Source organism: Tupaia chinensis, unplaced genomic scaffold (genome assembly GCF_000334495.1).
Source record: "Tupaia chinensis unplaced genomic scaffold, TupChi_1.0 Scaffold149184_1, whole genome shotgun sequence".
NCBI classification, from domain to species: Eukaryota; Metazoa; Chordata; class Mammalia; order Scandentia; family Tupaiidae; genus Tupaia; species Tupaia belangeri.
The window spans coordinates 602,689-613,030 of NW_006209032.1; the positions used below are offsets into that span (position 1 = coordinate 602,689).

Below are 10,342 nucleotides of genomic sequence, written 5' to 3' on the forward strand. Positions count from 1 at the left end.
CGCTGCCGCCGGCTGGGGCTGCTGTCGCTGTCCTCCTCTAGGGAGGACAGGGAGGTGGGAGAGGTGCCCGATGTGTAGCTGGGCGTGGAGGCCGGCAGCGTGGAGGAGTGCTCCCCGCGGGAACGGTCCTCGGGCGACCCTGTCAGGCTCTCCATCTCCAGCTCAGGCTCCCGGTCCAGGCCATGGTTGGGGCCCTGGCTCAGGTCCAGCTCGTGCCCGCAGCTGCCGGTGCTGTTGAGCTCGATGGTCTTGAAGCGGCGCAGCCCACCCTGCAAGGCCCCACTGCTGTCGGCGGCCTCTTCCGGGCCTCCCTCGGACAGCAGGTCTTCGTAGCCTGTGGTGGCATTGTGGGGCAGGCGCCTCTTGGGCAGTGCTGCTTGGTCTTGGCTGGGCTCAGGCCTGGGCCTGGGGCCGCCCTTCTGGATGCCGTGCTTGGCCAGGCCGTGCGCGGAGGCGGCAGTGTCCTCGTCCTCCAGGTTGTCCTCCTCGGCACTCATCTCCAGGATCTGCCGGCGCATGAACTCCTCATCGGTCAGCTCTGCCGCTCGGGCCGGGGGCTGGGGCGGCACAGGGGACAGGCCGCCCTCACTGCTGTCCTCCACGTAGTCGTGCCTCAGCTGGCTGCTGAAGTCGTCCGAGGACTCAGCAGCGTCCCGCTGCTCCCTCTGGCGCCCCCACTCCAGGGAGTCTTCCTCCTCCTCCAAGATGTCTTCCAACTCCTCGTCAGAGTCAAAGGCCTCAGGCATGATGGACAAGGAGTGGGGCCTCCGCTTCTGCTCCTCCCCTGCGCTGCTGCTGGGCGGCTTGCTGCGCTCACCGCTGGGGGCCTGGCCCTGGGCCTCCAGCGAAGGCCGCATGCTGCTCCCCACCTTGTGGAGCTCGGAGGGGCTCGGCGGCCGCGGCCCTGTCACCCCCGCACTGTCCAGCTGCTCCACCTCCTGATGCACGACACCTGTGATCTCACTCTGGGAGCTGGAGATGCCATCGGAGGAGTAGCCCGTGTCGCTGAGGCTCTGTGGGCTCCGAGACAGGTCCTGAGAGTAAGGCTTGCTCACCGGCTCCTGCAGCGGCGAGAGGCACACACTGACTTTCTGCGGCCCAAGCTCGAGTCGGGAGCCTGGCCCACTCTGCCCTCCCTGCCCTCCCAGGGCCCCCAGAGATCCTCCCCCGCCCCCGCGCTTGGGGCCTACTATTCACCCCATCACTCTGGCCCTGAACTTGCAGTCTCCCAGGCATGCTCTAGGCAGACCTAGGTCTTCGAGGAGAAATTTTACTAAATCACAGGGTGACAAGACCCAGTGAAGTATCCACCCAGGTTCCAGACCCAGGACTGGCCTCAAACTCAGTCTTTGGGCCTGCCAGAGCCTGGTCTAGGCTCCCGGCCTGCTGGGTGTCCCTGCTCCCCTCTGCGGCCTTGGGGCCCTGTCTCAGGCCTATGTCCTCAGCCCCCTCCCTAGCCTGTCCCATCTGAAAGCCAGGGGCCCTGGGAAGTAAATGGGACTGACCTCCGCCTCCCCACTTTTGGGAGCTTCTGCAACAGCCTTGACGACAGGGGTGGCAGGTTCGGTCCTCCTCACCCCGCTCTTCACTTTAGGAGTCCCAGGGGATGGGGCAGTCTCTGCAGGTGGCTTCGGCACAGGCTCAGCTTTAATGGGCACCCCTGTCTTTTTCTCCTGGGCACTGCTCGGGGCCTTGCTGGGTTCAGAAGCCCTGAGGGGCTTGGCCTGAGGGCTGGCCTTGGTGGGCGAGGGGCTGGCCTTGGCAGGCAGGGGGCCTGATGGCTGGCCCAGCCCCTGTGGCCCTTTCTGCTTGAGTGGGGATGCTCCGGCTGCACGGGGAGGGGCCCCTGCAGGCGGCTGCTGTGGGGCGGGCACCGGCAGGGGCGGCGGCTCTCCCAGGCTGCCTTCCAGCAGCCGCTGAGTTTGGCAGTTCAGACAGAGCCACTCTGTTTTCTGCAAGGAGATAGGGGAGAGGCGATGAGAATCACAAGACAGGAGAAGTATTTCCATGACCTTCTGTAACCTCAGGGAGAGGAAAATCCCAGAGACACGGGGGGAAGGACTGGTGGGGGCCGGATGGTGGCACTGTGGTCAAACGCCCTGTGAGGCAGCGCCACATGGGAAGGTTCCTGGTTGAAATCCCAAGGCCTCCTTGTGTACCCCTGGCATGTGCTTGCCAGAGCCGGTGCTGGCTGAAGGCTGGGGTGCACTGTGGCTTCTTGACCTGTTGGGGGTGCTGTCTCTCTCTCATAGAAAAAATAAATAAATAAACTTTTTTAAAAAGATAGATTTATTGTCCCCAAATGATAAACTCCCCCAGCCTTAAGAGGAACATGCGCATTCAGGTGCAAATAACAAGCCAAAAGGAAGGGTCCCTTTCTTAACCCGAGAAGAGCTTTTCACACGGCCAGGAAAGGACCATGAGGGAGGGGAGGCCACAGGCAGCTTGGGGGCTGGTCCCAAGCAGAAGAGAAGCTGGAGCCCCAACCTCAGAGAGTGAACTGCTCTGTGGGCTGGTATGGAGCCCAGAAGATAGGAGTGCTTCCTGGGTGCATCTGACTCCGGCCTCCCCCACACCCCTTCCCAGTAAGGGCTGAGCTGGGAGAATGCAAACTCCTGGGGCCGGGGGAGACTGTCTGGGGCAAGCCCTGTGTGGGGTCGGGGTCGGGGTAGTACCCTTCCCTGCTTACACCCCTAGCCTATCCCCTGCCTAAAGCCAGCAGACAGCCTCATGCTGAGGTCTCCTCCTGGCCCCAGGCCCTGGGCTCCTCCTCGATGGGGAGTGCGCATGGTGGCCTTTGTCCCAATGGCCCTGCTCTTTGCAGAGTTGGGCTAGGATCAAACACTTCACCATCAGGCCACCACTCAGGGTCGTCTGCTCTGTTGCAGGCCCAGAGCTGGGGCTGAAAGCACTACCATGACTAAGACAGACAGACAGACAGACATGCCAACATTCAGCCTTCCTGGAGCTCCAGCTAGGCCATTACAGATATGCATGGGTATCAGCAGTGCAGCCCCAGAATGCCAGAGCCAAGTCTGAGTCTCCCAGCCCCAGCCGCCTGCGTCCAAGCTGGCCTGGCCCCTGAGCAGTGGTTCCTGCAGCATCTCCCAGGAGCCTCCTTCAGGGTCAGTGCTCCTCCTTGGCAGGATCTGGGCCGGCAGGGCCCACGTGGGTGGTGGAGGATGAAGGGTGCAGTGCAGCAAGCAGGGCCCCCTGACAGCTGCCTGCTCTCGCCAGTGCAGAGCCTAGGTCCTCCCTCCTTCCTGCCATTGCTTATCTGGGGTACCTGGACACCTGGGCACCCACCAGCAGCACTGCCACTAAGGTGGACTGGCAGAGCCTGCAAGCCTTGTACCCCAGGTGCCTGCCCCCACCGGGCATTCCCAGGCCACCATGACAGACACCGTCAGGGTCCTGCCCTGGTTTGCTGTCCACAGAACTACACTCCACACTTCTGCCCTGGGCCTCTGAGAGGCCAGGTGGGCAGGTGGTGGGGCCTTGGTGCATGCTGAGGGTCAAGCCTGACCCCTAGGCTTGTTAATCAAGGTCTGAGATTGGAGCACTGCTCTTTCCTGAGGCCCAGCCCCACACACAGTTTCTGGGCAGAGGGATGGTAGTGGGCCCAGGGTGGAGGAGACCCTTCAGAAGCCCTCCCTGGAGGGTCCAGCCTTGGCACTATTTCCAGTCCCCTTGGGCCTTCTGTGATGCTCTGTCACATACCCCTGGGTGGCAGTAAATGCTGGCCACTAGCTAGGCCTTCCGCATGCCTGGCCTGGCAGGGCCCACCCCTAGGTGCCTGGGGAGAGCGCTGGACAATCAACACCATGCCCTGAGACAGGATGCAGGAGAGCACAGGGTCCGACCCAGAAATCCCAGCCCATGTGCCAGAGCATTGTCTGGGGATCCAGAAACCTCCCTGTCAGAAAGGACTGCCAAATGGCGAAGGTCTCTGGAGAGACGGGAGGGTGGTAGACGAGGCCAAGAGGCAGTTCTGGAAGTGAGCAAACAGCCCCTTCCCTGACTTCAGGACCACCATGGTGGGTTAGGGTCTGGGCCCAGACAGGGGCTGGCCCAAGGCAGTGCTGCCGTGCCAGGCCTCTCGAAGCTAGGTCATCTTCCCTGACCACCTTGGTGGTCTGCAGACCCCAGCCTGGAAGCAACAGCCTATATGGGCACCTTGGATGGTGCTAGGACGGAGGGCAGACCTGATGCCAAGCGCTCGGAGCCGGCCCCCGCAGAGGGCTGCTCACCTGAGCCCAGAGGCCCAGAGCACGGCAGAGCCTGGCAGAGCACGGCTCCTGCGGTCACGTGTTCCGTGGGGCTTTGCTCATTTGTACTCTTCTTCACAGAGGCGGCTGGCTCGCAGAGGCCCTCTCGCTCCTGACTGCTATAATAGGCAGTGTGGAAGGGAGGCAGGCATGGGGAGGAGGCGTGTGAAGTAAGAGCTAAAAATAAACTCTTGACCTGGCTGCTGCAGGCCCTTCCCAGCCCTCCCTTACAAGGCCTGGGGCGGGCAGGGGTGGAGCCAGGGGAGCAGGCCAGGCCCAAGGCTTCTGGGCAATTGGAGTGGGGTGGGAGGCATCTGGATCTCTGAGCCCAGAGGCTGGAAACGCTGCTAAGGTCCTGGTTCCTTTATCCACTCCACCCTCATCTCCCCCTATGGCAACGTGCCCCTACCTGAGAGCCAGGGTGGCTTCAGGGCAGCCCCGCAGTGACCAGAAGAGGGGTGACTATTCACCCCTGTCTCTACTCGCTTGTTGGTACACTCACACCCCCACTTCAGTGCTCACCCCTTGCTCGTTCATTCACTCCCCTGCACATCCACTCTCATCCTGTTCCTCGCCCAGCCCTAGGGGCCTGCCGCCTGCTTGCCCCTTCCCCTGGCTCCTCGGCAAGAGGGAAAGGATGGAGGTGGGAGGCTCTAGTGACCACTTCTTCCTCACCCCCTCTGCCTAATTCTTTCTGGGGGCAGGAAGTCACGAATCCCCCAGGGATGACCACCCAAGGCATAGTTGTGCCGGGGCTCAGGGTCCCACTATTTAGGGTGAGGAAGGGGAAGCGGGTTGACTCAGTTGGTGGGGCAGCCTGCAGGTGCATGAGTCCCGCATTGTTATGCCGGGTGCTAGACATCCTCCCGGCCCCGTCTGCCGTCGTCTGGATGAGCCCACAGTCCACACTCTTCATCTGTGGACTGCCTGGTTATGGAGACACTGTCGTGGCCAGCTGCCAGGCCGGGGTGGTGAATGAGAACTGCAGAGCAAAGCGTGCCCAGAGGCAAAGGGCCTAGGACCCTGACGCTGGGCTGGACATGGCCACCCTGGTGCTGCTGTCTCTCCCGACTGCCTGGCCCTGCTCATCCCTGGCCGTGATGGAGCTCCTCCTTTCTGGGCCTCTGCTCCCCAATAGAGAATTCCTCCTTAGGGCCCCCAGCATGTTCCCTCCGGGCTAGGCTGAACTCTCCTCAAGCCCCAGCACCAAATGCATTCATTCCCTGAGCTGGTCTTGTGAGACCAGGAGCTTGGTGCTGGCCAAGCTCTCCCGGGGGTAGGGGCTCTGCAGGGCAGACCTGGGGATGGGGTTGACTGAGACACCAAGGTAGGCCAGAGCAAGTGACCCAACTCTGGGAGGCCTGTCTAGGGTGGACGTGTGCAGAGACCAAGGTGGGTTCAGAGCAGCACGGCTGTGACCAAAGAAGGTCCCATTCATGCGCACACACACCGTGGACGGTCTGTGAGGTCTCTTCCTTCCTGGCACAGAGACTCTCTTGGGACCCTCTGGTTTGGCCTCTTGGCCTGAGTTCTGGCAGTGTTGGGCCTGACACAGGCACCTGAAGTCCAGCAGCTTCTCACAGAAACGCAGGAGGGAACGAAAACCCTCCTGCTCCGGGTGAGAACACAGGGCACCCTGAGGCAGCTCAGGGAGAGGAGGCGTGGCTGGCCTCTCTGACACTCCCCCGCCCCGCCTCCACCACCACGCCACGCCCACCCCACAGGCACAGGTGTTGGGCCCTTTGCCCAGGGAGCACCAGGTGTCAAGGGCACAGCCAGAATTCCTGCAATTACAATAGGTAAGAAACTGGCAATGTTACCGCAACAATTCCAATTCCACTAATTTCCTCACAGACTCTATTTTGAATTGAAAGTCAATTAAAAATTAAGCCAGAGGGTACTATTATCCTTCAAAAAGATAAATAGGTAAAAAAAAATTGGAATCAACAACTCTTAATTATGAAATGACTCACTAAATAGCACCATGGTGATTTTTTTCAGAGGAAGTTTCAAAGGGGAAGGGACCCAATTTTAAACGGCCTCCTCTGTGGTATGCGCTGAACTCCCTATCTAGAAAGAAACAGAAAGATTCTTCCAGCTCAGAGATCTTCTGCAAATTCCCACTCTTGCCTGGATGGTGTCTCTGGCCTCAGGAGGGACCAGCAGGCCTGCTAGCCTGTGTGAGTTGTGCGCTGGGCTCCCCTGGCCTCCCCTCCCTCGGGTCCCCAACCTGTGGGCAGACCCAGGTCCCACCACGTCTCACTGCACAGAGACATGGCACAGTCATCCAGAACCTGGCAGGCTGGCCTTGACCAAGCCAGGCACGAGGAGGGCAGCTAGGGCAGACTGAGGCAGGATTCTGCTCAGCCTGGGCACCTGCTGAGAAGCCAGAGGGCTTTAAGCAGGAGCACACAAGTAGGTCAGGGGAAGCCCGAAACTGCTCTAAGGCCTAGCAGCCATTCACAGAAGGGAGATCAAAGACAGCCCACGGGAGAGTCAGGGGCCTCTGGAAAGAGCCATGCTGCTGGGGAGGGATGGGGGGAGCACATCAGGCGTCAGCCCCACCCCCAACCCCTCACAAGACCCAAGGCAGGCGAAGCTCAGGGAGGCTTGGTCATTGTGGGGGTAGGGGAGGACTCGAGCTGTGGCTCCGGGATGGAGAGGAGAGGCCAGATTCTGGCCACAGTGCCTCCTGGAGGTGAGGGGCAAGAGCTGAGCACCTCCCCAGGCTGCAATCTTGCACCTGCAGGGGTGAGGAGTGTGGAGACTGCTTGGAACCAGAGAAGGAGCATGACGGCTGCCTGTCCACACGGTCCCCAGAGCACCACAGACCCTCTGGGGATAGCCTCGACAGGCAGAGCCGTGGGGAGAAAGGGTCCGAGAAGCAGTGCCACCCTCAGGCTGCCGTTAGGTGCAGCAGGCAAGGAAACAAGGCCCGGGCTGAGGAGGGCTAAGGGCATGGGGGCCAGCAGCCCATGGAGCCCATCAGAGCCATGGAGGCAGGCCGATTCTGGCCCAGGAGCTGGCAGGGGGCGGGTGGTGGAGACGGCAGGACATGGTGGGGGAGGGCAGTGGGAAAAGCTGGCCGTGGAGAGCCTGCAGCTAATGAGGCCTGGCCGAGGCTGCAGGCATCTCATCTGGAGCCAGCGTGTCACTGAAGGCTCGGCTTTGGGCTGACTCAGCACCTCCCGTGGCCTGGCCCAGGGGCTGCCCGAGGAGCTGTCAGGAACGTTCACGCTCAGGGACACAGCGCTCCCCTCCCTCTCCCGCTTAATGAGGGATGTGGACTGGGAGGTCTCCTGGGGACAAGGATGCTCCAGGCCAGGCCAGCCCAGGAGCCCACTGGGGCACATGGTACCCCAGCATCAGGGTGTTCACCTGACCAGCAGTGAGGTCTCTGCAGCATGCTCATCGGGGGCACTCCTGGCTGTGGTGGCCCCTTGTTGCGCCCCGTGTCCCACAGCCATGGGATCTATGGCTTGGGAAAGTGGCTGTGCGGGGCCTGGAGGGCCACATGGGCATCACGTGAGGGGGCTGCCTGTCTTGCTCCATGCTGCCCCTTCCTGCATGTTGGAAAGTGTGGCCCGCGGTGGCCACAGCAGTCTTCCTGGTCACCCCGGCAGCTCCAGGCCCCAGTGCAGGACCTGTTTTACCCCTAGGCTCAGTCTGGGCTTCCTCTTGCCCTGCCCCAGTCAGGGTGGTTGGCCTCCCACGCTGCTCCTCCTGCCGTCAACTACTCATGGTTCAGCGCAGAGACCCACAGGGCTCCAGGGGCTGCCCATGTGCAGGAGATGGGCCTGGATGCGACCCTCTCCTGACAAGACACGGCCCGGAAACACATCCACCTGCCAAGACGAGCCCAGCACAGACCCCTGGGGGACGTGAGGAAGGGCACACACCAGCTACACCCGAGGCCGTCATGGTGGGGTTCACACAGGTGGCCCTGGGCCTGGGAGTGGGTTAGGGGGTTGCGGGAGGCGCAGAAGCAATCTCTGGGACCCAATTGGTCTAGTTCTGCCCAGGCACCTCTGCCTTCTGAGCCCTCCCCGGCTGGGCTCCACGCTTCGAGAGGGTACCGGCCTGCACTCCACGCTCCCTCCCACTGGCCCTGCACAGTGCCCCATGCCCACTGCCTTCCTTGCAGCAGGGACCGCAGAGAGACGGGCCCCTCCCCAGGTCTCTCTCAGATGATCCCATGGGTCAGAAGACCATCTCTAGCACCCCCACAAACAGTCCCAAGGAGTCCCCAGGCCCAGCCAGGGAAAAGATGTGGCCCAAGGCTGTGGTTTTGACAAGTACACAGCCATGAGGGTGGGTGCGAAGAACAAGGGTGGACACCAGCTGGTTGGGCTGCAGCCTGGGGGGTGGGACATGGCCTGCCCCACTGTGAGGACGCCTCCTGCCCTGCCCTGGGCACAGCTCTCTGCCTGTGGAATCTTTGTGACAGACACAGATTCGGGGCAGGGCAGAGCCTCAGAGTCTTCCCACATGCACGGAAGAGATGGCATCTTTCATCAGGCCATGCCCAAGGCCACCGAAGTGAACCCTGCCATGACTGCTTGGCTATGTCTCAGACCAGTCGAAGGTGGTAGGCACCATTACTCCCCCTGTCTGGGCCAGGCGGTTCTCCCAGAGGAGAGCTTGGGCAGAAACAGGAAAGGGAGCGCAGCCACGGTGCAGCACTCGCTGTGTGGGGACCACCCCACGACCACTGTGCACCTGGTGCTCTGCAGCCTGTTCTGGCTCCTGTGCTCCCGTCACCCTGGCCCTGGCCCTCCCCGAGGCTCTGGGGAGCAGGCTTGGTCCGCCGCTTACCTCCACCAGGTGGGGCGTCGGGTTGAAGCCACACAGGTTGCACACCTGGAGCTTGCAGGTGGTGCAGGTGTTGTAGTTGGCTGGGCCCTTGCTGCCCACGTTGAGCTCTGCTTGGCACAGTGGGCAGGTGGCCTTCTCCTTGGGTGTGGCCTTTGGCTTGGCGGCAGCCTTGGCTGCTGCTTGATGTTCTGCTCTGCCGTGCTTTGGACTGCTGGTGCCCCCAGTTTTTGCCAGGGCCCCAGGTCCCGAGGAGGGACCTGTTTTAGCCCCAGGCTCAGTTTTGGCTCCAGGTGCTGGCCCGGGCCCGGGCCCTGAGCCCAGGGGTCGTGGGCCGGCCTCCTTGCTGGCATCACTGAAGACGATCTTGGGTGGCCCCTTGCTGGGCGCAGGCTGGCCCTGGGCATCAGCGTCGGGCTGCACAGACATGAGGGTGCTCGCCTGGGTCAGCAGCGACGCGCCGAGGCCAAAGAGCTTCCCAGTGAGGCCCTCCTGGGTCTGCTCGGCAGCACCAAGCCCAGAGGGCACTGTGGTGGCACTTTTGGCCGGGGCCTCTCCTGCAGGGGGCCTGGGCTCAGCTGTGGAAGGCTTGGTGGGGAGAGGGGGCTGAGGAGACACCCTCCCCACCTCTGGAGGGGCCGCTGCTGGGGCAGGCCCCGGCACTGAGGTGGCCCTGGCTGTCTCAGGCTGACGGGGGCCAGGCTGTGGTCCTCCTGGGCCCCGAGGTCGCTCTTGCTCTGGCTTCCCCAGGGGCTGTTTGGCTGGGGAGTGGGCAGGAGACAGGGCTGGGGAGTGTAGCTGCTGCTGGCTCTTGGAGCGAGGTGCAGTGGTCATGTCCATTCCCAGAGCCCTCTGCATCTGACAGTTCAGGCAGAGCCACTCCTTCACCTGAGGAGAGAAGTCTCACGGTCAGCAGTGCAGCTGGGGCCCGCATGTCCACACCGTCAGCAGCCCTGCAGGCCCGCGGCAGCCCAGGCGGGAAGCCCTGCTCAGGTGTTTCTGGGCTGTGAGAGACAGAGCTGAAGGGCAACTGGCACTGCCCTGCTCTCTGGGAACTGCCAGGAACATGGGGCACAGCAGAGGTGTCCCACCCCGACGCCACCCCTCAACCCACTGCCTGCCGGATGCTCCTGCTTTCAGAATCCCGCCACCTGCTGGCTGTCCCTCCGGTCTGTGCACACCAGCCCTCAGTCTCAGTCCTGCCTCACCCATCCGTGCTACCGTCTTCCCAGCGGACGGCCAGGGAGCCTCCACACACAGCA

General features: G+C 62.4%; 1 protein-coding gene across 1 annotated transcript in view; it reads right to left on the minus strand.

Moving 5' to 3' along the window:
• Window positions 1-10,342, minus strand: part of BSN (bassoon presynaptic cytomatrix protein) — a 70,343-nt gene that overhangs the window by 24,872 nt on the left and 35,129 nt on the right. Inside the window, 3 exon segments of the mRNA XM_027769285.1 lie at window positions 10-1,061; window positions 1,506-1,952; window positions 9,084-9,968. Coding sequence (XP_027625086.1) covers window positions 10-1,061; window positions 1,506-1,952; window positions 9,084-9,968 — 2,384 coding nt within the window.